General features: G+C 43.3%; 2 protein-coding genes across 3 annotated transcripts in view; one reads left to right on the forward strand and one right to left on the reverse strand.

Annotated features, from left to right (window-relative positions):
* CENPP (centromere protein P) overlaps positions 1-27,869 on the forward strand; it is a 258,919-nt gene that overhangs the window by 131,942 nt on the left and 99,108 nt on the right. The gene's annotated exons all lie outside the window — the stretch shown is intronic.
* On the reverse strand, positions 5,684-27,347 carry ASPN (asporin). Its single transcript, XM_008156872.3, has 9 exons — positions 27,253-27,347; positions 26,807-27,063; positions 22,047-22,319; positions 20,190-20,302; positions 16,216-16,429; positions 15,073-15,183; positions 10,281-10,374; positions 8,516-8,654; positions 5,684-6,477 (listed from the first exon to the last, which is right to left on the reverse strand). The coding sequence occupies exons 3-9, from the start codon at positions 22,288-22,290 to the stop codon at positions 6,280-6,282; spliced, it is 1,113 nt and encodes a 370-aa protein (XP_008155094.1). The 5' UTR covers positions 22,291-22,319; positions 26,807-27,063; positions 27,253-27,347; the 3' UTR covers positions 5,684-6,279.

Consider the following 27,869-nt stretch of genomic DNA (forward strand, 5'->3'; position numbering starts at 1 on the left):
TTTCTTAATAAACCAAGTAAGTTGTAAAAGTTTGCTTTCAAACTTTAATTGCTTTCAAGTGGGTAGTAGTTTGTATTTATCATAAAATGGATTTGTAACAGAAAACTTTAGTGCAGTTTTGGTTGTTTATGATTTTTATTAGTGATTTGTTTTTTGTAAAATTATAACCAAAAAGGTTAACAGCTGTGGAAAGAAAAACAGAAACATTACCTACAGGAAATAATTGCGGTGATTTCAGGAATAATTGCCAGTATTTAAAAAGTTCTTCTGTCTTTTCTTTTTAGAAAAAGACTAACTTAGCCATTCTAAGCTCTACGAATCAGATCCATTTAGATGATTTTAACCTTAGCATAATCTTATTAATTTAATTATCAATTTTAAGAACTATATCCTTTATTTTATTGTCTAAAGTTTTACATATGTCTCCTTTTTCCCTATTGACCCCCCCTTCCAGCCATTCCCACCTCGGACAAGCCCTGACTGCCCCAGTGTCTGTGTCCACTGGTTATGCTAATGTGCATGCATACAAGTCCTTTGGTTGCTCTCTAACCCCCTTTCTCTCCCCTGCCATTTGTCTCCTGATCTATTCTTGTTCATCAAATTATGTTGATCATTATATCCCACAAATGAGTGAGATTATGTGATATTTATCTTTCTCAGACTGGCTTATTTCACTTAGTGTAATGCTCTCCAGTTCTATCGATGCTGTTGCAAGTAGTAAAAGTTCCTCCTTTTTTATAGCGGCGTAATATTCCATCGTGTAGATGTACAACAGTTTTTTAATCCACTCATCTGCTGATGGGCACTTAGGTTTTTTAAGAACTATATTCTTAATTTCAGTGAACATTTATTTTACTTAAGTTCGTATAAGTGCCATAATATCACAGTTTTATTTTTATGGTATATTGCAGAAAACTATTGGAACTTTAGAATATTTGAATTTTAGAATGATTGTTATTGTAGTGTATTTTTTTTAAGGATTTCATAGCCTACAATTTTTAAAGTCAGTCATTGTCCAGTATAATAATTACTCGTGTTTTAGGAATCTTTTATGGTTTACAAAGCATGTTCACATATATTTTTATTATTCAGTTCTCATAGCAACAGAATTACTCAGTGTTGTCATCCTACCCTTTACAAATGAGGCAGCAGTTTCAAAGAGATTGAGATTTGCCTAAGACTTAAATGGTATGTTCTTCCAACTCAGAGCTCTGTATCCTTGGATTGTTTCTGTTATCCTACCTAATAAAAGAGTAATATGCTAATTGACCATACCTTCGCTATACCCACAGCCAATCAGGGGTGCTATGTAAATTAACCCAGCAAAGATGGCGGGGGGAGGAGCAGCGCCCGCCGCCGCCGTTGAGACCCAAGCCCCGATCACGGACCCAAGCCCCGATCGCGGACCGGGGCAGGCGGGGCTTGAGTCAGCGCCTGCCACCGCCGGCGGGCGCTGACCCAAGCCCCGATTGCGGACCCAACCAGCGCAAGGCCCCAACCGCAGGTCCCGGTCCATTGGGGGTCGGGGGAGGCGGGGTGGGCAGCCCCAGGCCCCGCCTGCAAAGTCCCGTTCCATAGGGGGGCCCGGGGAGGCGGGGCGAGCAGCGCCAGGGCCCGCCCGTAAAGTCCTGTTTCATCGGGCCTGGGGAGTAGGGGCGGGCAGCGCCAGGCCCCAACCGCGGAGTCCCGGTCTATTGGGGAGCCAGGGGAGGCGGGGTGAGCAGCTCCACTCCCCGCCCTGCAAAGTCCCGTTCCATCCAGGGCCAGGGAGTCAGGACGGGCAGCACCAGGCCCCAACTGCGGGTCCAGGTCCATCGGAGGCCCGGGGAGGCGGGGCGAGCAGCTCCAGTCTGCACCTGCAAAGTCCTATATCATCAGGGGTCGGGGGAGGCAGGGTGAGCAGCTCCAGTCCCCACCCGAAAAGTCCTGTTTCGTGGGGGGCCTGGGGAGGCGGGGTGGGCAGCGCCAAGCCCCAATTGTGGGGTCCTGGTCCATCGGGGCCCGGGAGGCGTGGCAGGCAGCACCAGGCCCCAAATGAGGGGTCCAGGTCCATAGGGGACCCGGGAGGCGGGACAGGCAGAGCCAGGCCCTGCAGGAAAGTCCCGTTCTGTTGGGGGCCCGGGGAGTCCAGGTGGGCAGCGCGAGGCTTTTTAGGCTGCTGTAGGGCATGAGGGAAGGCCCACATTTCCTGCTGTTTCTAGCAACACAATTGTCTATTTATTGTGTCTGAATTCTTCTGCCCCCTTACAAGGACTGTAAATTCCCTTGGGGGTTGATTTTGAATGATAGCTGTTCATGGGAATTACTTGAGGAGGGTGTGTGTGTGTGTGTGTGTGTGTGTGTGTAAAATATTCCAAACAAGTCTACCCCTTCAGAAATTAGTGTTCCAATTCTGTTCAATTTCCATAGATTCTGATTTTGCTGATTTGGAGAGTATCCAGCCAACAGTAAATTTTAAGTGTCCCTGAATGATTCTAACCTGTGGGTTAGAAGCCACTGCTTATGTTTATGCAAACACAAGAGCCAAATGCCAGGTAAAATACAGAAATCTCAATTGTACAGCTCAATAAATGTTTACCTATGTCTACACCCAGGTAGCCACCATCCAGAATGTTCTGTTGAATCTTTCTCCATTACCAATAAAGGCAGAACCAGCTACTTATCTTGGAGAGAGGAAAAAGAGAAAACAAAGGAGAATGTGTGGGAATATGTAATAATACCTCAAAACAGTACCTCCCAATAATTTTATTTATCAGATTATAGTCTCTTATTCATCTGTGTTGTACTTACTGGCCGTCAGTCAGACATCCCAAGGGGTCCCAGATTGGAGAAGGTGCAGGCCGGGCTGAGGGACCCCTTCCCCCGCCGTGCACAAATTTTGTGCACTGGGCCACTAGTATCACAATAATTTACTAAATAAACATAGCTGTTTTTAGAAATTAAGTAAATTTCCTTTAAAGCAGTTGTTCTCAACCAGCCCCATTCTCGTCCTCCTCCTCCCCACCCTCCACACACATTGGCAAATGTATGGAAAAATTGTTGGTTGTTACACAGTGGGTTGGGGCTGCAGGTGCTACTGGCATCCTGATGAGTAGAGACCAGTGGTCTGCCAGACATTCTGCAAAGGACAGGTGCCCGCTCCCCCCAGGGTGTGATCCAGCCCAGAGTGTCAGCATTGCCAAAGTTGGGGGCCTCATGAGCAAGAACATGGCCTGTTTGCCCGTTCTTGACCTGGATATCCAGGCACCTTCTTACACATCTGTGATGTTTTCTACTCCCCCTGAATTGCTTAAAACCTAATTTTTGAGGTAGTTTAACATAAAGGTGATTATATTTCATATATTTCATAATTGGGATATTTCAGTACTGTTATTAAGAATAAGCATTGCTAACAGAATAGTCATGGGGGGATGAAAAATACATCATAGGGAATATAGTCAATAGTATTGTAGTAACTATGTATAGTGTCAGGTGTAGTAACTATGTATAGTGTCAAGTAAATTGAGGGTTTACTTTATAAATTATATGATTGTCTAACCACTATGCTGTACACCTGAAACTAATATAAAATAATCCTCCTATATAATAAGAGGAATATGCTAATTATCTGTTACGCCCTGAGGCATAACGACCCACCGCCACCGTAGCAATCGGATCACAGATCTGCAGGAGGGTGGGGCAGCGAACTACAAGCTACAAGTGGGCGGCAGAGAGCTACAGGAGGGTGCAGGGCAGCAAGCTGTGAGGTGGGAGAGGGGCAGGGAGGCAGGGGGGAGCTCCAGGAAGGCGGAACAGCGAGCTACCAGCAGCGGTGGGCGGGTGGCCAGCTGAGCCAGGGGCAGCAAGCTACTCGCGCACGGATTCATGCACAGGGCTACTAGTATTGGATATAAACTGTAATTGAAAAATAAAATTTAAGTAAAAACATAAGAATAAGCATTGATAACTGTGCTAAATATCCTATCTAATAAAAGAGTAATATGCAAATTAACCATCACTCTGCTAAACCCACAAGCCATGCCCACCAGCCACACCCACCAGCCAATCAGGAGCAAATATGCAAACAAACCCAACCAAGATGGCTACGGCCACAGAGAGCAGGAGGGAGGCTTGCGTTTCCCCAGCAATGGAGGAAGCCAAGCTTTCCACCGGCCCTTGCCGGCCTAGGCCTCCACTCAAGGCTACAAAGTTTCAATGACAGAAGATACATAAATCCAAACAGAAATGGCGGCAGCCACGGAGCTGGTAAGAGCGGGAGACTAGGGTTGCCCCCAGCGATGGAGGAAGCCAAGCTTTCTGCACACCCTGGCTGGCCCAGGCCTCTGCTTAAGGCTACAAAGTTTCAATTATAGAAGATACATAAATCCCAACAGAAATGGCTGCCGCCACGGAGCAAGCAGAAGGCTTGGCTCCACTCTAGGCTACAAAGTTTCAATTGTAGAAGAAAAATAAACCCCAGATACCAGGGCCTCCACTTGGGTCGCTGGGGGGCGTGGACGGCCTGCAAACCACCACAGGCCCCTCGCCCAGGCCGCCCCACGCCCCAAGGGCACCCTGACCCTGATCCGGGACATCCTTCAGGGCAAACCAGCTGGCCCCCGCCCATGCACCAGGCCTCTATCTTATCTAATAAAAGAGTAATATGCAGATTGACCATCACTCCAACACACAGGATGGCCGCCCCCATGTGGTCAAAGATCCTGCCCCCATGTGGACACAAGATGGTCACCACAAGATGGCCAGCAGGGAAGGGCAGTTGGGGGGTACCCAGGCCTGCAGGGGAGAGCAGTTGGGGGGGACCAGGCCTGCAGGGCAGGCCAGTTAGGGGTGACCGGGCCTGCAGGGGAGGTCAGTTAGGGCCAAACAGGCTGGCAGGGGAGCAGTTAGGCATCAATCAGGCTGGCAGGGGAGTGGTTAGGGGGTGATCAGGCTGGCAGGCAGAAGCGGTTAGGGGCAATCAGGAAGGCAGGCAGGTGAGCAGTTGGGAGCCAGCAGTCCTGGATTGTGAGAGGGATGTCCAACTGCCTGGTGGGATCGGGCCTAAACAGGCAGTCAGACATCCCTCCAGGGGTCCCACATTGGAAAGGGTGCAGGCTGGGCTGAGGGACACCCCCCCCCCCCCCGTGCATGAATTTCATGCACCGGGCCTCTAGAATTATATATAAACTAGAGTTTTCTGTCAAATAGTTCCTGGGTAGGAGAATAAAAATTAAGCCAAAGCACAAATGTTTTATTTAAAACCAAAATTTTAATGTTTATCTGATTTTCTAGTTTTACTTAACTTAGGTTGAATGCCAATAAAAACTACATAAAGTACTCTTAAGTTTTATTGAGAATGTTTAGTTTATGTATTTCATTTAATGCTCTGCCTGTTTAGTTATACCAGCTGTGTTTTTTAGAATCATCCAATCTGTGCAGAATTTAGAGTGACTAGGCTCTCCCAACCACGGCCTTACAGAGGGACTTCTCAGAAGTATTCCTTCGTGTTGAGGTGACAGTGCTGTGCAACCTTACCATTGACATACTGTAACAGCTTAGAATAACTGTGATAATAGAAAACCTGAGTTTCAGAGTTTACATAAGCACTACACATTTCATCGAGGTTTCATAATTGAATAATAATAATTAAAAAAGAAAAGCAGGTGCTGTAGCTCAAAAACCAGCTCAACATCGGTCGAGTTGATCATATGCACTTACTGACAATTTTATTAGAAAGGATTAGTTTTAAACATAAAGACAGTAAGACTCTAAGACATGAGAAGTTGAATACATGATATCAACCCATACTTTACCATTATTGGAAATATTACAGTACTACCCAAGTTATTAAAGAAAGAATGGAAATAGTATACTGTATTATTCATATCACTGTGCTTGTTAATTTTGTGGGGTTTTTTTAACAAATGAAATAGTACAGATTTTGCTACGTCAGGCATTCCATTTATAGTACAGTTCTTTTTAAAATATACTTGATAATAAAGTGTTAAATACTGAATGTTCTTTTTTTTTAGAAAGAATATTCAAGCATGAGATTTATGCAAAATCATTTGTGTGCATAAGAAAACTGCAATTGATGCTGTTTCTCTTAATTTAGATGTATCAATAGTTTTGCAAAATTCTGATGAAATTTTTTGTCCTAAAGTCAAGTCACTGGATGTACCACAAGGGAATAGATTTTTGCTTCTGAGCATAATACCACCATTACTAATAGAGCTCAAGTATCCTAAGTTTAACAGCTTTTAAATTTTATATTAAATGGACATTATTCATGGCTAATTACTACTTTCTGAAGTTCCCAAGCTGAACACTCATTCTACTCAAAACACAACGAAATGTTGCTGGTTGCACTTCCCAGTACTTCATCGGGTTCTTGAATAAACTTATTGCACTGTATAAAGATTTCTTCATCTTTGGCACTGTTGGGCAGAAATCATTCACTCCCACTTTCGTAATTGAATTCGAATGAAGGAAGATTATCTGTTGTAGTAATAATAAGGATGGATTTAAAATACATAGTAAATGTGAAAAGAAGATACTCTATTTTTAGTTCATGGGTTTATTTTATACTGACTTGAATATATTTCACTTAAAATACATGTTCTCGTTTATGCTTGTTAAATACTTAATATAAAACTCAGGTCCATGCGTCATACACAAAGTGCTCTGTGTGTGAAGTGTGGTGTCAGACTCGCCGCGGCGGGAGCACTCTCCTGCTCAGCACCGCTCTTCTCTGCACAGCTGCCGGGTGTGCGGGTCGCCTCAGTGCCCTCTGTGCAGCAATGCGCTTAAAGTGTTAGAATGGAGTTTAGCACTTGAAGAATTAGGCTTGCTATATGAGTGTGGAGAATTGTTAGCATTTTATGTGATCAAGGGAAAGAGTTATAGAGCCACTTTTTGTAAGTTTGTTTTATAGAAAAAACATGTCTGTTGACATCTTACATACATATCTGCAATACATTATCAATAGTTGAATCTTTGCACCAGTGGACAAAATACAATTTTATAGGCTGTGTATATGTCTTTAACTTAAATTATTACTCAGAGTGCACAATATAGAAACTTTCCTTCATTCCCTTAACATCCCTTTAAATTCCTTCTTTGGTCTTTTTGGGGAACTGAGATTGCTGGGATGTAAAAACAATCTACTTAACTGGCAGCATTTGGCATATAACAAGGAGGAGCCTTTTGCTGGACAAGCTACGTATTGGTTCTGGCCGTTAGGCATTACTAAAGCCGTTCAGTTTGGCGTTGGAGTCCCTGTGCCCTGTGTCTCAGGGATTTTGTGACGATGCTTTCTGAGCTGTGCAGTTCTCCAAGCTCAGTGTCAGTGCGAGGGGCAGTTTCCCCAGCCCAGCCTCACTGGGAATGGGAAGAAGTACTGGACATGGGTCTGTTAGCTTTGTGGACATTCACTGAATTGTGCCATTATGGCTTGTGTTCTTCTCTCTTTGTGTTACAATTTTATTCAATTTTTAAAATGCTAGCAAGAGTGTGGGTAGATTTAAGAGCTTCCAGAAGCTGGGGCCAGAGCTATGGAGTAAGTAGGCAAAGATGGGACGGCTTAAGAGAGGAAAGACTCAGGTCATGCTCGCTGTCTAACAGTAGACATTGAAATGGAGCATTGAAAAATTCAAAGCAAAAGTGGTAACCTTGAGATGAACACCTGCATATAGCACTTCCATATTGATAGCTTGTATCTGACAGGAGTGCAGTTAACAAAACGTGTCTAAAGATAAATAGGAAAGAAATCTAGAGGCAAGTAGCTCAAAGCCTAGTTTTGGTCTCCACATGTTTTTGCTTCTTGGAAAGTGAGAACATTGTATATTATAGCAAGGAAAGCATATGAAGAAAATGGGCTAAAGTGAAATGGGGTTAAATAGGGATTCTTAATTTGAGGTCCATAGGTGAGAATTGGGGAGATCTGTGAAACTTTTAAAATTCCGTGCAAAATATTGTCTTCATTTTTGTTCTTGGGAATATCTTTATTTGATTCTCCAAGGACTCTGTGGCCCCTCCCTCATAAGTTAGGAGTTGCCAAATTAAATGGAAAAGATTTCTAATAATGAAGAACAAGAAATGTGAACCTATGATGTTCCAAATACGGACTTTTGATTTTATATTCTAGCCTTAATTTTTTAAGAAGCATACACTGCATTGGTAGAGAAAATACGTAGGACCTGTCCCCACGGTCTGCCTTCATGGAATGTTTCCAGAGTGAAAGGATGTGTGATTCTGCCCGGTTTCCTCCCGCCTAGTCCTGCCTTTACAGAGCCTCTGCCCTCCCAGAGCCCTGAGCTTCGCTGACCCTCTGCCACTGGGCCTTGGCTCCGCGGGAGAACGGGCAGGATGGAGATGGGTGCCTGCATGTACTAGTGACGTTTCTGTGGAAACCATTCTCCTAATGCTCTCTTCCTTTACCCTTGCTACTTGCTTGGTCTGTGCAGTAGGTACTGATAGGCTTCATAAAAACAAAGAAAAGTACTCATATCTACAAAACACAAGTAGAATGTTTTACCTGGAGGTATTTCAACTCCTGTAATCCTGAAGGGATTTTTTTTAGTTTATTGTGTTCCAGATGTATTTCTCTTATGCGTGGTATGTTAGCAAGACTCCCATTTTCAATATCTGTGATTCTGTTGTTTCCTAGGCCAAGCCTAAAAATGATATAAAATTCATCAACTCTTAAGCAGATAGTGTGATAAATTCAGCTCAAAACACAACTGAGTTAAAAATATAAACCTTTCCTAGCCTATCTAATAAAGAGGGAATATGCTAATTGACCATCATGCTCTCACAAAGATGGCGGCACCCACAGCCAATAAGGAGGGAATATGCTAATTGACTGCCACGCCCTCAAAGATGGTGGCGCCCACAGCCACAAGATGGTGGCACCCAGTCCCCTCATCCCTGTGGGGGCAGCAGGCGCATGGCATGGCCAGGCCTCCCCCCAGGCGGGTCCGGCCGCTCCGCGCACCTGCCTCCGGAGTCCCCCCAGTCCCCTCAGCCCCCAGCCACCCAGGGCCGGCCCAAGGCTGGTGGCTGCCCAGCCGCCCAGGGCCACCTGAAGCTCAGGTAACCAGGGCCGGCCGAGGCTTGTTCTCCCGGCAGTGCCAGCAGCAGAGGTGTGATGGAGGCGTCACCTTCCCCTCATCTCCGGCTCGCCTCCCACCCCTTAGGGCTCCTAGACTGTGAGAGGAGGCAGGCTGGGCTGAGGGACCCCCCTCCAGTGCATGAATTTTCATGTACCGGGCCTCTAGTTTATATTTATATTTGTGTTCAGAGAAAGGTATTTCATGGTTTTATTTAACAGCCCTCTCCTCCACTGTCAGAAAATTCTTTATGTAACTTACTAGAGGCCCGGTGCATGAAATTCGTGCAAGGGGGGGTGTCCCCTCAGCCCAGCCTGCACCCTCTCCAATCCGGGACCCCTTGGGGGATGTCCAACTGCCGGTTTAGGATCGGGCCTAAACCGGCAGTCGGACATCCCTCTCACAATCCGGGACCACTGGCTCCTAACTGCTCACCTGCTTGCCTGCCTGATTGCCCCTAACTGACCCCCCCCCCTGCTGGCCTGGTTATCCCCAACTGCCCCCCTCACCAACCTGGTCACCTCCAACTGCCCCCCCTGTGGGCCTGGTCGCCCCATGCAGCCTGCTGCTCGGTCGTTTGGTCGCCCATCACTAAGCCCCCTGCTGGCCTGGTCGCCCCACGCAGCCTGTTCGGTTGTTCGTTCGGTTGCGATGGTTGCTTAGGCTTTTATAGAGATAGATACTTTTAAAAAGGAACATTTGAAAAGTGTCATCTGCCCTGGCCAGCTTTGCTTAATGGTTAGAGCATCGGTCTGCACACTATGAGAATCAAGGGTTCAATACCTGGTCAAGGGCACATACATAGTTGCAGGTTTGATCCCTGGCCCTAGTCAGGGAACATGCAGGAGGCAACCAATCGATGTATCTCTCTCACATTGATGCTTCTCTCTCTCTTTCCTCCTCCCCTCTCCCTTCTACTCTCACACTTCCTCTAAAAATCAATGAGAAAAATATCCTCACTTCTTGGGCAAGGATTTAAAAAAAAAAAAAGTGAAGTGTCTTGTGATTCTACTTGGTGCCCTCTTTCATCACCACGACAGAGTAGTAGCAGTTCCTTCCAGCTTTCCTTCACACTTTCCAGTAGCAACAACAATAATCTTCATTAGGTCCCTATACACATTCTCCAGGAAATTTCACTCATATTCATCACATAGACTACCACTTGCAAGTAAGGATTTGGGGAACTTTTACCTTTGCAGATCTTTGTATCGTTTAAAATCCTCAAGTTCCACTTTTGAAATTTTATTATAATCTAAATGAAGCTCTAATAAAGTTGATGGTAGCTCTAATGATAAGGAAAGAAATGTATGTTAGATCAAGTAAAATCAAGCCCCATTAATTATTTACTTGTTGAGAATCACAATATAGACAGGTAATTTTTTAGGGATCTGGGTTTTTTTTTAGTTTTTATTATGGAAAATTTCAAACATACACAAAAATGGAAGCTAGTCTTATGAACCACCATGCTGTTGCCAAGTTTCAACAATTAAGATAAATTAAGATAATTTTTCCAATCTTGTTTTATCTACCCCATTAGTTACTGATTATTTCTAATTGAATTTTTTGTGACATTGGTTAATAAAATATCAGTTTCAACTGTACAATTCTATAATACAACATCCGGGTATTGTATTGTATTGTGTGTTCACCACTCAAAGTCAAGTCTCCTTCCATCACTCTCTATACCTTCCCCTCTCCCCCTGGTAGTCACCATACTGTTGTCTGTGTCTGTTAGTGTTTGTTTGTTTGTTTGTTTTGATTAATCCCTTCACCTTTTTCATACAGCCCCAACCTCCCTTCCCTAATTATTGATTATTAAAAACAGTTTATTTGTTTTTATTCCTTTCCCTAATGATCTCAAATATGTTGTTGATTTGTTCAAGTCTGTATCCTAATAAAGTTTACCGAGTACATTTATTTGGTTCTTAAGTCTGTTCTCCTATTACATTCTCCCTCTTCTATTGATTAGTTTCAGATATTGATTTGTTTGTGGGTTGGGCTAACGACTTCCACAAGGTAGTTTATCGTGGTCCTCTAGCCCCCTTACTTCTTAGGACCTAGTGGTTAGATTGAGAGACAACCAGATTAGACTCAGAAGGAGCCCTTTCACCTGATGGTCTTAGCATTCATTGGTGACTCCTAGGTCCATTACTTCTTTAAGAATGGGAACATGGGCTGGCCATTGTTTCTCAGTGGTAGAGCATTAATCTAGGAACCAAGAAGTCATTGTTCGATTCCCGGTCAGAGCACATGGCCAGGTTTTCCGCTCGATCCCCACTGGGGGGTGTGCAGGAGGCAGCAGATGTTTCTCTCTCATAATGTTTCTATCTCTCTATCCTCCTTTCTTCTCTCTCTAAAATCAATAAAAACATTTTTAAAAAAGAATGGGAACATGATGATTTTCCTGATTTTGTCATTCTTTATTTATTACGTGGAATTTTTCTCTAAAGAATTTTCCTTATTTATTTACTATGTGATACAGTTTTACAGAAAAGGCAGCATAAATGCTTGATTATTTCAAGAAATGAATTAGTACAATGCCCAGAGGTGACCAGTGAATTTTTTTACTATCACTATGAACATGTAGTGTTTTACTCTATTTGGTCCATTACAATATTAATTCTTTTCAATTAGCAGTAGTTTCTGCATAAATCAAGAGAAGCATCTCTCTCTTTTTTAAATTCTCACTTGAGGATATTTTTCCATTGATTTTTAAAGGAGTGGAAGGAGGGGGAGAGACAGAGAGAAACATCGGTGTGAGAGAGACACCCTATTGGTTGCCTCCCACATGTGCCCTGACCAGGGCTGGGGATTGAGCCTGCAACTGAGGTACATGCCTTTGACCTACATTGAACTTGGGACCCTTCAGTCTGCAGGCCAATGCTCTTTCCACTGAGCCAAACTGGCCAGGGCAAGAGAAGCATCTCGTAATTTTTACTCTACCAAGTGCCATCTGGCACATGGCAGCTACTCTGTGAATGCTTGCCCCTTCTCTTCTTCAACCTGTGTGTTCTGACCCCAGGCCTCCTTAGATTAATTGAAGCTGGAATATAAGATAGCAACTGGAAAATTAAGTTAGATTTTAGGAAAATTAAGTTAGATTTTATTTTATTCTATGTCGGACCTAGTAGTGTATGTAATACTTAGTATTAAAAATGTAAAGTATTATTTGTCAACCAAAGGTTCTAGTTAACTAGATGAGAAAGGTGTTCTATTTTTCAACTCTTGCTGAAACATTTCCTTCCTATATTGGTGGCAAAGACTGATGAAGGTAATTAAAACATCCTTATAAATATCAATATTCTTCATGGCTGAGTTTATGTTGATTCCAGAATCTATTCTGAATTTTAAAAGTAAATAAACTAGAGAGCAGGAAAATAATTCTAAACCAAGAGTGTTCTAATTTCTTGAATTCTGGTTAGTTGAACCTAATTACTTTATGGAATTACTATATACTCACTTCAATATGTAAGAGAAAAGGTTCTCTTTTTAAAGACCTTATATATTAGTTAAGCAAATGCATACAAAAATCACTAGAAAAAGTTCACCGAGTGTGCTAGCCTACTCTAGAATATTTATAGCAAGTCAAAGAAGAGAAATATCTGCTCATGTGGAGGAGGCAGGGAGACGTCTTGGGTTTGTAGAACTTAAGGGGACTTCTCTCTAGGTCTGGAGAAGGTAGGTACCAAAATGAAAAGTGTAGGCTCTGTAGGATAAGTGAGCAAAAGGATGAATTTGGGTAGCAGCTCATTGACTGCCAACAAATAGCAGCATACTTTTATACAGGTATTTCTATTCCTATCCTATCTTCAAACAGGCCTCTCCTTCTCTCCACACAATACCATTTATTATAAAGTAGGATTTTCCAAATGAATAGGAAGAAAACATTTTTCGCTATCTTTATGTTAACTTGTCAGGTATGGTAAGGACTTGTTGGTCCTAGTTCATCCTGCCACAAGGGGCGTTGCTGGTTGAATGATAACATTTAGGCAGTCAGCCTTCACATTTTGTTTTTGTTGTTAATCCTCACCTGAGGATAGTTTTCCATTGATTTTTAGAGAGAGTGGAAGAGGGAGGGGAGAGACACACAGAAAGAAACATCGATGTGAGACACATCCATTGGCAGCCTTAACACTTTAATTTTTCAAAATTGATTTTAGAGAGAGAGGAAGGGGGAGAGAGACACACTGACCTGCTGTCACCCGTGCATTCATTGGCTGCTGCTTATATGTACCCTGACCAGAGATCGTACCCACAATCTTGGCCTACCAGGACAGGGCTCTAACCGACTGAGCTACCCGAGCTACCCGGCATGGGCTAACCTTAGCATTTTAACAAATAAGTTATAAAACAAAAGCTTAACTGGATTATTAATGTCCTAGGGATCTCGGAGGAGTAATTATGTAAGATGAGAGATTTTATTCCAATTTAGATTCCTAAGACATAAAACCTTCCTTTAGGCTTTGGAAGAATCTTGAGAAGTTAAAGCTTCCTTTTAAAGAGACACTGCACCGTGAGGAGACTTGCAGTCCATATGGTTTGCAGTGTCCCCATGTCTGAGCCACACCCTCCCACAGCACTGGCTCTCCCAGAGCCTCGGTCAGCCTGTCCTGCCTGCCCTGCTCACCCCCCACCGCCCCGCCCGTGCTAGCCCAGCACCTGGAAGGAATTGGGTGCGTTTGATTTGTTCAGTGGAGTTTGTATTTTGTTGTTCTAAAGATGAGACAGTAACATGTGTAACGTTTTAGATAAACAGCCACTTCCTTGAATGCTAAATTAAGATGGTTTTTAAATTTTGTAGTTCTGAATTAAACTGATTTTTCTGTATTAAAACATTTTCCCCATTTACTTTAGATGATTTTTCTTCTAAGCAAAAGATCATTACTTTAATAATAGCATTTGCTGTACCTTTCAAATAATAAGCTTATATTTGTTTTATTTTCTGGGTGAGATGGGTGGTACAAAAGGGTTTATGATGAAGCTGCTGCTTTAACTGTGGATGCTGAAAGGCAGAGCTGTGTGAATGATAAAATATATCATTAACCATAGGGTAGTTATCATGGCAGAAAGGGAGAAGACCCCTGTCAGGGCGAGAAAAGCCAGACTGAGAACGGGTCCTGAGGCAGGCAGTCCTCCCAGGTAACGTCAGACGAGTAAGGCATTCGCACAGTGGGCCAGTAACAGACAGTGTTTCCTGCCCGGGCCGCGCGGCTCAGGGGTTGAGCATGGACCTAGGAACCAGGAGGTCGTGGTTCAATTGGTTCAATTCCTCGTCAGGGCACAGGCCTGGGCGCAGCTCCATCCCAGTGTGGTGCGCGCAGGAGGCAGCCAGTTAGTGATTCTTTCTCATCATGATGTTTCTCTCTCTCCCTCTCCCTTCCTCTCTGAATCAATAAGAATATATATATATATTTTAAAAGAAGTATTTTACTTTGAGGTGTCAGCTTCAGATCACATGGTAAAGTATGGTACTCATTCTGGTAAGTTATGTCACAAGAGGGCGTGTCCCGGGTCCTCAGCATTGTCCTGGGCCTTTCTGCGCTTTGACTCATTATTCTGACAGCAGCCCTCTCACCCCGCCAGGCCAGTGTCTGCCCCAGCCTGGCCGCACACGCCACCCCAGGACAAGTCTGTGGCCCCGTGCATTGTCCTCGGTTTTCTTTACAGAATTCTTACCTGAAACAGGTACTTCACAGAAGGACAAAGTATAGATAGCAAATATTAGGAAAGGAAAAGAAAACTAGGCATTTATTTCCTAATGTTTGTTCTCACTGTGGTGGGGTGGAGATTCTGGTTTTATACTACATACGGCTCTCCAGGGTGTTCATGAGAAAACACTCGATTTCATACTACACTGACCAGATATACTGGCAGAAAGGATTCTAATTTCAGTATATACAGTTTACAACATTACATTTTAATGGTCATTTAAAAAATAGGATGACATTAAAAAATACGTTATTTTATACAAATGAACACAAACCTTTAGGAATTGAGGTCAGTTTTGCTTCTGCGATTCGGACATGGAACACTGTCAGCCCTTCAAACGCCCCCGGCTCAATGCCATTGCTGTCGAGAGGGTTTGCGCTCATTTCTGTGGGGGAATGACAGGCTTAGCGGTGTGTGGAAGGAGGCCACCTAGCATGCACATCCCCGGACGCAGTGCGTGCTAGGCTGTTCACCCAGGGTGTCTGCTTCTGTTTCCTTCATTTCCCCTCAGTCTCCGAAAAAGACTGCTTTGCAGGTTGGAATGTAATAACACGTTTACCACTTTGCTTTCAATTACTAAATCAGTAATTTATCATTCTCTCCCAATCATAAGCATGGTCAAGGATTCATTACAGTAATATTACTGTAGAAAAAAGATCAGCCTTCATATAATTTAAAATATTTGTTTGCCAGTGTATATTAGTTTGTTACCTAAACTTTTAAAATTATTAGTCAGTACGAAATTGTTACTTGATTAACAGAAAAATAACCGAGGAAATGCCAGTAAGTGAGGCTATGGGAAGGGCAGGTACTTGGCTAAATTAAAGGGCATAAATGAAGGAGAACATTGGTTGGGAATTTTGAATGGGTGTTGAATGGGGAGATGGCATGGTTACTCCATGGGTGTTAGAAGAAAAACAGAGTGGAATTTAAAATGTACAAAAAAACCATCCTTAGCTCAGTATTCTTGGAAGGCAGCTATGCTCACCACTATACCACCAACGCAGCTCAGTATTCTTAAAGCAGTTAGTGAAAAGTTAGATGTACATTCCAGACAGTATCCGAATGAACTTTCTATACTGTATTTGAGTAGTTTGTATAATACACTTAGAATACTACCTTTAAATTTAATGATAACAGATTTTACCGATTAGGGAGCAGTCAGAAAACAAAAACCATACTACGTATTTAAGAGCAGAGTCTGAGAGTTCATGTGTGTGTGTATTACAGAAGGCATCTTTCAGTACTATACAATTTTACATTTTATTTGACTTGTAAGTGGCTTATCTAGGTAGAGAATATTAGATTCAAAATTTTTTTAGAAATTATCAGTCTTAAAGGTTAATAATGATAAAAATCTCTGTCTCTGTGTATTACTTAAAATTTCTAAATGTCTCATTTATTTGCAAAAACTTACCCAGAACATGTAAAGCATTCATTCCTTTGAATGTTTCCTTTTGTATTTTCTTAACCTTATTATCATGAATTCTGAGTTCTGCTAATGATTTAGGAAGGTTAAGTGGTATTTCATTTAGTTGATTGTGGGACAGATATAATCTTCTCAACTTCTTTGTGGTTTGAAAGGCTTTGGGGTGTATCTTGGTTAGCTTGTTGTTGTTCAGGATCAAAGCCTAGATGAAAGATAGAAAGTGGCACCATATTAGGAAGCAGATTGACCTGCCAGGATTCCACAGTGGCCAGTCACTATGGAAGTCAATGCAAACTGCATCATTTTCTATACTTGATTAACAATGTCAATAATTCCTCAGCCCAATCTAAACTAAATATGTATATATTTACACTGAGTTGGAACAGTGCAAAGCTTTAATGAGTGGTTTTGTGTCTTTGGTTTATTTTGAGGAGGTGATGTGTTACCTGGTTGAGGCCCCTCTAGTTTCCACTTCTCTTTAGGGCAGTAGTTGGTAGTATTATCTTTATCTTACCTTAGAATTGGTTCACTCTGCAAAATTAAGTTTAATCTCACTTCTTTTGTGTTTCCTACTCTTTACCATTTTCCCCAGAATATAGACCTGTCAGAATAAGCTCCTACCAAGTGCCCTCAGACATTTTTCAGATACTGGGGACAGTGGGGGATCCTGAGGAATGCCTAACCCTTTCTCAGTTCTGCGGGGTGTCTCCATGTGACAAGGCAGCATCCTTTAGAGGAGACCACAGCCTGAGAGTAAAAACACTTGGTGACCCAGCCACTCCGGAGTGAGTATGCAAATTAACCCAACCGAGGAAAGAACAACACACCACTTGGTGACTGCCTTCTCCACCGCTGCGCCCTGTGGAGGGTGTTGGCTGCTATGATGGGGGTCCCCTGGGACGTGGGAACTTCCGAACCCAAACTGGGAAGTCTTTGGCAGCCAGAACTTGTCAGTCACCCTAGTAATTATTTTCACTTCAAAATGAACGTTGCCTACTCCTTCTTTTACTGCCAGGTTTTGCAAGGGTGTTTCCCCAGGGGGCGTGGCAGGTGTGTAGCTTCCTTCGGACTTTTACCCCCTCTGCTGTCCAGATGCCCATTCTTTCAGGGGCAGCTCTAGAGGCACGCCTCTTGTGAATGTTGTCCCTGGTCCCCTTCTACAACAACCTTCCTGTGGTTTCCGGACTGAGTTAATATGTCTTTCTCGTGTTATTGGTATTGCACAGAAGAAATACAAATAAATGCTTTGACAGTTAAATTATCTTTATTATTATAGGCACTTTGCTTCTCCCTTTTCTTGCTCTTCTTTCAGACATCACCAGTGCTGATACAGTTTTTACCTGAGAAAAGGTAGGGCTAGGAGAACAAATGGAACTACAGTTGTTACCAAATGGTAACATGTACTCCTTCCTGAATGCATGATGCCAGTTATAAGTTTGTTCTCTTTTCATTTGGTTACATTGCAGTGTGCGGTCAGGTGAGGGGAGAGGGGACGGGAGGACGTAACAACTTGATGAACCTTCACTCAACCCTTTGAGGTCAATTTAGCAAAAATGATGTCTCCTTGTGGTGGTGAGGAAATGGGCCCAGTGCAGACAAGCGACTAGCCTGCTCTCCTTTCCGGCCCGCCTGCCTGCCCTCCAGTCTCCCTTCCTGTCTGTGCACTTCCTGTGCCTGCGCTGCCCGGAGCGCACAGGGAACGAACGTGTGCCTCAGGCAGGTCCTCCATCACGGCTGGGTTTGTTCCCCTCCCTGGGGAAGACGTGCCATTGTCAGAGCTTCATAAAAGGAGGTATAAGTAGTACAAATGGGGTAAGAGTTTTTGTGGCATGCCATCAAATGCTTCCCCAGCAAGTCAGGTGAGCAGGTTGTCTCCAGGTGATTTGTACTTTCAGTGCTGGCTTTCATATAATAACTAGAGGCCTGATGCATGAAATTCATGCAAGAGTAGGCCTTCCTTCTCCCAGTTGCTGGCACCAGCACCCTCCAGCCGCCTGTAGGCACCTGAGACCCGGGCTTCCCTTGCAGCCATGGCTTCATCTGGAAGGACGTCTGGTCTAACTAGCATATTACACTTTTATTATTATAGATTCCAAAAGGGGCAGTTATAGAGCCCTACCCAGTGTAGCTCTAGGGAAGGCCAGACAATGAGAAAAATATAGCCTTTTAGAAATAGCCACTATGATGAATGTGGCTGTGACAATGGACTGGAGGTGACCTGGGAGCATGCGCGCGCGCGCGCGCGCGCGTGTGTGTGTGTGTGTGTGTGTGTGTGTGTGTGTGTGTGTAAGGATCTCACTCACTCTCTAATGCTGTGTTGTTCTTGTGTAAGAACCACGATGCTAAACAAGTCGCTGAAGCATAATATAGAGAATTCACAGAATATCTAAAAACATTTTTATTCTCTTTAAAGAGAGGTACTGATGACACTGTAATTCAATAAATGTTTTGAGATAGGGCGCCGAGATGTGAGCCCAGTTGTGCCTGACTGGAGAGCACTCACCCTCCAATACTGTGCCCCCTCGAAACTGCGCCTAAGAGACCATCACGGCGGCCTGAGATGGCTTTGCCATCTTCTTATGCGGCCTTCCCACTGATTGACAGGACTACATGTGCAGGAAGTCCCTGGAATGCTCCTAAAATGCAATAATGTTATGACAAATTAAGTTGAAAACTTTTTATGGTTTCGGTATTAAATCTGACATTAAATCTTCTTGTGGTCGTATAGCCGGAAATAGGTTAAGAAGGGGTAGAAGCACTCATAGGCTCTATGTCCAACTTATGAGGGTAGAAGGATGGCCTCGCCACCTCCGCTGTCCTGTGGTCTGTCCTGGACAGGCGGACTAAATGGGTCCTGGGTGGATCCATTGTGCCATTTCTGTTTCTGATTGTCTCAATATTCAAGTGAGACCTCGGTTATAAGATAAATATATTCTCTTTCAGTTTCTCCCCTGCCCCTCTCTCTCTCGGAAACTATGCTATGTATGGGCTTAACCAAATCTGAGCTGTCTGCATGGTACGTTTGAAAGGCCCAGGAGCCTAGACGTTGGAAGTGCAGAGAAGAGAGTGACTTTGCAGGGGGCTGACCTGGCTCCATTCCAGGCAGGTTTAGGGTGAGGACTGAGCAAGAGAGCCTAGTAGAGAGCATCCCTCTTGGTGCCGAGGACATGACCAGCTGCTCTTTTAGCTGAAGGAGGGCACAGGCCTACTTGATGGCAGCAACAGCCATGTGGGCGTGGTGCTCGACCTCTCCTCTGTGACCTCACTGCAGCTGCCACGCTGTGAATGCTCAGCACAGCAGGAGGAGGTGGACAGTGGCCCTGGAAGAGCAGTGCTGGCTGAGCACAGTGCTGAGGGGAGAGGGACACCCTGTGACCGTGCGGAGTCAGGCTCTCCCCAAACTTAATTGCAAATTAAATTGGAAATTTTACTTGCTAAAACCTAGAGTCTCAAAATGTTAAAATTAGAAATAAAAATCTTTTAAATCTTAGAAAATTAAAATGTTAATAAATACAGTAAAGAATTTATTTTTTTTTATCTTTCAAGGTCTAGAGAAAAAAAGCCATGAAAATATATATTGTCATTTAGATATATTGCATGTGGCACTGTTAGACTTAAATCAGTTGGTTTGGGTACCCATTTCCTTAGCCCTGTATGCTAATAGTTCCTGTAAGTACTCAGTGTTACTCATTTTAGTGACTACCTAAATAGGTCATAAGCTCATTTAAGGACCATTTAGTTAATTCTTAGCCCACTGCCTTTCACCTGATTGTTGTCAGTAAACACCACTTGAATTAAATCTATAATTTTTCATTAACCAGAACACCATTGAATAGCCAAGTTTTTGTCCTCCTTCACACATCAAAGTAAGACTGACTTACACAAACACAATACGAGTTATTATTTTAGCAGTGATAGAGATTTTCACTTAAATATTTGAAAATATGAGCATATATTCTTACATAAAGTGAAGTGAGTCCTTTAAAGTCATTTTCTTTGATTTCCTTAATTTTATTGTTTTGAAGGTCAACCATTCGAGTATCCAATGGAATGTTTCTCGGGACAGAGGGCAAGCCTGAGAAATAAACAAACGTTAGATGTACACTCTTTGCTTAGAGGAGATAGCTGATATGTTAGGCTGTGCACTTGTTAAAGTCCATGGTTACCATTAATAACAGATGACTTAACATGTAACGTATGACAAAAACATTGTTCTTTGGAAAGGCCTAGACCGTTTCCAGTCATTTATCTTTACAAGATGTCTGGCTGGTCCAGCCGTCACCGCTGGACTGCTGCCTGGGGCCTGGCGTGGAGGAGGCTCCAGCAAGGCCAGCTTCTGTGGGTGCACTTTGAGGAACATTCAAGTTCTTTGCAAATTTTTGGTCTGTTGAGCATTTTAGAATTCCATTTTCTGAGGGAGAAGAGTGACAGATACCCAAACTTTTTGTTGTCAGTGTCATGGGGAGGTGCAGTGTCCCCTGCTAATGGGGAGGTGTCATGGTAAGGTCTGTGCCAGTGCAGATTCCGTTCAGTAGATTTTATTTTATGAGCTAACTGTTCAGGGGAACACTATTTTCAAACAGCTGTCTGTCTGGAGGCAGGTGGTTTGCAGCTCTCTGATGACAGGTGTGTCCTGGAGCAGAGCTGGGGAGCGGCTAGGAAGGCCTTGGCCTAAGGATGCTGTGCTGACGACGCACATCCTCTTAGTCACAGCCACGGTGAACCAACCCAGTTTACACCCACCGGTGTCAATGTTGCTTGCCTGGGATGCAGCTTAGAAATGACAGTACATTCTGATATTTCCTAACTACAGCCGTTTCTCACGACAGGGTCTGTCTCAGCCTCTGAGTTTCTCCTTTCTGCTGCTCGTCCCACACTCGTGCTGCTGTGCTTCCAGACTAGCTTTTCTCAAACATTACCTCATCTTATCATCCCCATCACAGCAATGCCAAAGGTAGAGCTTAAAAACCATTTTTTTCTAACCTATGTATTTCATTAAGATTTTCCCACTGATTCTAGTTCATAATCTTAACGAATGCTTTTTGTTCACCTCTCTCGTATTGTCCCTTAGTAGCACACTTTGTAAAGTCTCTGGAGTGGATTGTAACAAGCTTTGACTAGTGCCCAAGTGCCATAGCCACAGGACGAGACACCGAGTGCTCAGACGCACTCTGCAGCGGCCCTGATGGCCTCAGCCCCCTGGGGAGGGGTGCCAGACCTTGGCTTCCTGCAGTGTGACACATTTGAGTCACCTCTCTTTTGGAAATAGCTGAATACAGCACCTCTTCATATAAATCCCATCACATCCTCTTTTTGAGCAGGGTCTGAGTGTGCCCTTCTATTTGAGAACACATTCATTAAAGTATTAAAAAAATGAAATAGAGAATTACACATTTTTAACAGACTTTAAAAAGTAATTTAGTTCAGCCACTTCTTATATAGACATTCTATACTCAAATCACTAAAAACAAATAGGGAATTGTCTTTAAATGAGACTTCACAACTCTGTAACCTGTTCCTTGCCCTGGACAGTGGATTCGTTTTTTAGTGTAGAGTTTTACTAGAAAGCACAATCTCAACCTTCTGGCACCCTGAGGTGGAGAGGCTGCAGTAACACCCATTCCTTCGGAAAGAGATGAAATCGAGGCACTTTGGTTCAAATTTGGGAAGAGAAGGAAATGTTCTCTATATGAAATTCTCATGGTTTTCCTCTGATTTTCAAAATAAGTTTGCATGTACTTTGTGGTTTGTTATACTTTTCAAAAATTAAATTTTGTCAGAATAGGATTATTCTCCAAAACAAGTTGACATGTTCTTACCTAGATCAGAACAGTGTACAACTCTTGAGTAGCACTGGCATCCAAACGGACATGTTGAAAACAGATCGAATGAGAAGAAGGGGTTAATTGGCTCTCTTGTTGGAAAAAGAGAGTTGTCAACATCAGCGTCACCTTCATCTTCCATGTCCTTCAGCATCACATTCTTCAGCGTCATGTATGAAGGGCGAAATAAAGGTTTGGCAGAGCACAAAGCCAAGAAAACTAGGAGCACATACTCCTTCATGTTGTCTTGTGTACAGGGCCAGTCTAAGACTAAGTAGACATTGAAGATTAAGTTAACAGTTAAACACAATTCTGCAACTGAACTTTTCTCAGAAGTGTCATTCTTGTCCATTGTGAGTAAATTTTGCAACCTTTTAGAAAGCAGTTCAGCAGTATGCATTCGAAACTTTAAAAAGATCTTTGTTTTTCATCCAGTATTTATGCTTTTGGAATCTAATCTCAGGAAGCAATGCTAATGTGCATAAAGATGTTCATTATAGAATTACTAGAGGCCCGGTGCACAAAATTCGTGCACTGGGAGTAAGGGGGGGTCCCTCAGCCCAGCCTGCACCCTCTCCAATCTGGGACATTCCTCTCATAATCCGGGACTGCTGGCTCCCAACTGCTCACCTGCCTGCCTGCCTGATTGCCCCTAACCGCTTCTGCCTGCCAGCCTGATCACCTCCTAACCACTCCCCTGCCAGCCTGACCGACGACTAACTGCTCCCCTGCCGGCCCGATCGTCCCCAACTGCCCTCCCCTGCAGGCCTGATCGTCCACAACTGCCCTCTCCTGCTGGCCATCTTGTGGTGGCCATCTTGTGACCACATGGGGGTGGCCATCTTGTGTGTGGGTGTGATGGTCAATTTGCATATTACCTCTTTATTATATAGGATGTATGACTAGAGGCCTGGTGCAAAAAATTTGTACACTGGGAGGGGGTGGTCCCCTCAGCCTGGCCTGCGCCCTCTTGCAGTCCGGGAGCCCTCAGGGAATATCTGACTGCTTAGGCCTGCTCCCCTAAGTGGGCAGTCGGATATCTGTAGTGCTGCTGCAGAGGTGGGAGAGGCTCCCGCCACCGCCGCTATGCTCACCAGCCGTGAGCCCAGCTACTGGCTGAGTGGCGCTCCCCCGTGGGAGTGCAATGACCACCAGGGGGCAGCTCCTGCATTGAGCGTCTGCCCCCTGGTGGTCAGTGTGTGTCATAGCGATCGGTCGTTCCTCCATTGGACCAAAACTGACTCTCTGACATCCCCTGAGGGGTCCCAGATTGCGAGAGGGCGCAGGCCAGGCTGAGGGATCCCACTGGTGCACGATCGGGGCTGAGGAGGGACGCAGGAGGTTGGCCAGCCGGGGAAGGACCCCGGGAGGGCTCTAGGGCATGTCTGGCCCATCTCACTCAGTCCCTATCGGCTGGGCCCCAGCAGCAAGCTAACCTACTGGTCGGAGTGTCTGCCCCCGGGTGGTCAGTGCATGTCATAGCAACTGGTCCACCGGTCAACTTTCTGCTCCTTGGTGGTCAGTGCACATCATAGTGAGCTGTTGAGCGACCTTAACATATCATTAGGATATTACACTTTGATTAGTTGAATGGCTGACCAGATGATCAGACATTTAGCATATTAGGCTTTTATTATATAGGATAGCAAAAACTTAAAAATGGCTAAAGGGAAATATGTGAAATATGGTATATTCTTGAAATACTTTGTAACCTACAAGATATTTGCACAGATGTTTAAAATTATGAAATTTTTTTTAAGGAAAAACAAATATAAAAATCTATACATGGCAAACAAACAAAAACCCTGACACAAATGTACCTCATTGATGAGAATCTCTGGGTGGTAGAATGATGAATGACTCTTTTGTCTTTTTCTTTTTTAACTTTTATAATGAACAGTAAGTGCAACTTTTTAAAAAAATAATTGACTTTGAGAGACAGAGAGGAAGGGAGAGGGAGAGAGAAAAGCATCAATGTGATGGTGACACAGAGGTCAGCTGCCTCCTGCATGTCCCCTACTGGGTCAGGAATGGAACCAGCTACCTTTCAGTGCACAGGACAATGCCCAGCCAATGGAGCCACACATCTGGGAAATGCTTTATGTTGGAACCAAGAATGTCTTCCGGCACATTTTTCTCTCTTTACTAATTTTGCCTTCTATGAGCCATGTAAAATTAATCTTACATTTTTGTATTCTCATATTCTGGTTACTTCAAAAGAGAAGTCAGGCGAACCTTGATTCTACAAGAAACTCGCCGTGTACAGCAGGGGCGGGGAACCTTCTCTCTGCCAGGGGCCATTTGGGTATAAAACATCATTTGCGGCCATCCAAAATTATCAACTTAAAACTAACCTGCTATATTTGGTCAAACATTACCCCTAATGCCTTGGCAGGGCCAGACCAAATGATTTCTTGGCCCTATGGCCCTCGGACCGAACGTTCCCTACCCATGATTTACATCCCATCTGAGATGATACAGACTTGATAAAGTACAAGTGATTGTAGACCCCAAACCTTAAGTCTGTTTATCAGTAGAAAAATATGGAATGTCCAGGAGAGAATACGGCATAGTAATGTCCTGCCCCTCCCCACCCCATTATTCAGAAAGAATATAAGAGAATATTCTCATTTAATATGATGTGACTTTTAGTTATTTGTCCTTATTTTAAATTTTGAGTTTATTACCATGGCTTAGGCTCTTGCTTGATTAGTTTTGGGGGTATTTATGTTGTGTCATTTATAAACTTAAATTTGTCTTGTTCTCAGGAAGACTCAGTATTTTCCCAATATAGACCAGTTTTGCCAGAGTTTCTTACTCATAGAGAGCTCTGGATTTTGGTTTCAAGTTTCCCTAGATAGGAATAATATTTGGAATGTGATTTCTGTGCTGATAATTGGTATTAACGGAGCCGTAGCACATAGAGGCTCCTCCCCTGACCCTCGTGGCGTCTGAAGAAGCTGAGGCCAGCCTTCTCACTCCTGTGCTGTCCACCCACTGCATGGCCTCCACCAAGTCCCAGGCCCAGTGACTTCCAGACAGTGACCCAACTGTCCGAGGAGAGGCGGGCTGAGAAGCTCGCCCAGATTCCCAGGGTTGGCAACAGGCCTGAGAAATGTCTTTCTGAAATTGCAAAGGCTCCTGTTTTCCCCTTCAACGTTCCACAAACTTGGAATGGAAAATGTGTCTAAGTGAAATGGTATTTCCTGTCAGACACTATTATTAGGGAAACACGTATTGCTTTTAAATCTCATGCTTGGCAACTTTTCCCTTTGGCTGAAATATTTGTATCAGTTCACAAGTGCCAGTATATCAGTGTTACATAACGTGTTCTGCACATTCAGAGGTGGAATCCAGACTAGATCCAGGTGTAAACAAGGTCAGTTAGACATCCAAATATGCATTTGGAATCTTATTCACAGCACCTTTTGGTCATGGAGACTAGACTTTCCTTAAAGAAACAGTAACGTTACCTATAAGTGTAAATAAATCTGACAGAAGAACTGGTTGGCTGCTTTTCCAGTCGTTGTCCATCAGTTTTCAGTGCCTTCTAGCACCCTAGCTGCTGTCTTAAAAGGCAAAAGCTTCTTCATTCTTCTGCTGTTTCCTCTAGTTCCTGAAGACTTGTGCTTATAAGTCAGTCTGTTTTGTCTCAAATCTCAGATTAAGTATAAAATATTCTGTTTTAATATGCAGTCGCTAGTTGTAATAGAGGCCTGCACGTCCCCTCATCTTCCCAGCACTACACAATGTGTGAAATATGAAAAACAAAATATCAAGATGCTTTTGCATATGTGTGGGCTTTGGATTTACTTTTTTAAACAATTCAGTGGTTCTTGGTGGGATTAAGTTATAAAAGTACTTTATACTTTTTAGAGAGACCTAGACCCCTCAGGTTTCTCTGTGATCTATCCTACACATGTGGCCACGGTTCCTGGTTGTCACCCCTCTGAGTAGTTAACAAGGAAGAATGCTCTGCTCTATTTAAATTATGAGGAAGTAGAATACCAAACACATTGTTTGATTTTCTTAAATCTAAGATTTAATACAAAATTTACTTTGGGGTGGGACAAAAGAAAACTTTGTTTTAAATTCTGACTTTATGGATTTTTGTGAAAAGAAGTTCCTAATTTTTTATGTTAAATATAGATCTAGTTAAACTGTTGCTGATCATAATTCTTTCTTGAAATTATATGGATTTCTGTTTTTACTGTACAGTGCCATTTCATCACCTAAGAATAAGGAAGACATTTATCAAGGGAAAATATGAACATTCAAATGTGTAACTAAAAATGAAATTTGAATAACTCATATATTTTTAAATACATTAGAAAATATAGTTTTACATTTCAAAAGAAATATTTACTATTTCATTTAATGTATTTGTGATATTCTCAAACTTCCTTATCATTAATTATTAAGGTAATATTATTTTCCTAAAAGGAGATATAGATGTTTGTTTAAATGATTTTTTACAAATAACTTTGTTAGCATTTATGGTAAAGCACAATGATGGGTTTTCACTTAGCTGTAAAAAAGTCACAATTATATTGAAATAAATTCATTATATGTAAAACAAAAAGAGTTATTTTAGGTTGCTATATAATTAAGTACTGATTTTTAAGAAATTATACAAACTTTAAACTTTATTCTATCATTTACAACATTTATGTTAATAATATTAATGTCCCCTTAGTATGGACTATAAGGTAATTGTCTACTGGCACATGAAAAACAACAACAACATGCAAACATACCTTGTAAGGAGAGAGCAAGTCCTCATGAAAGTCGAGTTTCCCAGCGAGAACTGCTTCCCTGCAGGGATGTCTCATGTCCTCTGCAAGGACATGTGCAGAGGACCGAGGGGCTGCCCCTGGGTGAGCTGCTTCCACAGATTAGCCCAAGTGAGTGCCGAGAAGCAAGATTAAAGCTTGTTACTGCTCATGTGTTTTCCATCACTGTTTGTATTGTAGCCAAAACTTCCAGCTAAACTCTAGACGTCTACTGGAAGATTCTGAAGAAAAAGAGTGCTTACTAATACATGGCAGCTGGCCACTGAAGTACATGAAGTCATTAAGAAATCCTGATTTGAAAAAATAATTTATGAAATTCTTAAATGAATGAATACTTACATATTACAAATTTAAAAATTACCCTATATAGTCCAACAAAATATTTATCAATCTTAGTAAAGAATACGAACATTATTGAAGTATAAACCAAACTCCGAGTGTATCTGAGACAGGAGCCATGCTGCTGTTTCCTTCTGTGGACGGAAGCGACTGCAGAGAGCATACTTCTCAAGCTTTCCTTTCACGGCGTTGAACCCCGCTGCCGGCGTGTTGGGAACTGCAGAGCAGGCCCTTGGGGTACCCCAGGCCCCAGCTTGTGTGTTCTGATATGGCACAGACACCTGGATCCAGGTAACACCTGCTGGGATGTTCCCTTTTCAAGAGAATATCAGCTGTGACATCACAGTTTGTAGGGAGGACTCTGGAGCGGAAAGACGTCCTTCTCGGAGAAGAAAGGCCCAGGAGCATACCCTTCCCCACTCCCCCTGAGAGAGGGCCCCATTCCCACATCAAGCAAGGCCGCACCAGCCAGAGAGGACACCGTCCTGCACCTGCTGAGACAGCCCTCCGTGCCGTGGTGCCGGGGTCCTGGCCTGCAGGCCTGTTCTCACGGCGCGCCTCCAGTCAGCAGTTTGTTCTTCTGCCGTAAAGATCTGACCATCCTCTCCCTCCCAGAGAAATGGCAGCTCCAGCCAGAGAGAGGGAGGGAGAGAGGGAGAGAGGATGGCTCAGGTGTGTCGGGTGGCCA

Source organism: Eptesicus fuscus, chromosome 15, assembly GCF_027574615.1.
Source record: "Eptesicus fuscus isolate TK198812 chromosome 15, DD_ASM_mEF_20220401, whole genome shotgun sequence".
Classification (NCBI taxonomy): Eukaryota; Metazoa; Chordata; class Mammalia; order Chiroptera; family Vespertilionidae; genus Eptesicus; species Eptesicus fuscus.

What these genes read in the sequence shown, in the direction of transcription:
- ASPN (XM_008156872.3), bottom strand. Translation starts at nt 22,290, where the DNA reads ATGAAGGAGTATGTGCTCCTAGTTTTCTTGGCTTTGTGCTCTGCCAAA. An exon ending in GAATGCTTTACATGTTCTGG is followed by an intron (nt 15,184 to 16,215) that starts GTAAGTTTTTGC and finishes ATTCCCCCACAG; the next exon opens with AAATGAGCGCAAACCCTCTC. An exon ending in CGATACAAAGATCTGCAAAG is followed by an intron (nt 8,655 to 10,280) that starts GTAAAAGTTCCC and finishes TATCATTTTTAG; the next exon opens with GCTTGGCCTAGGAAACAACA.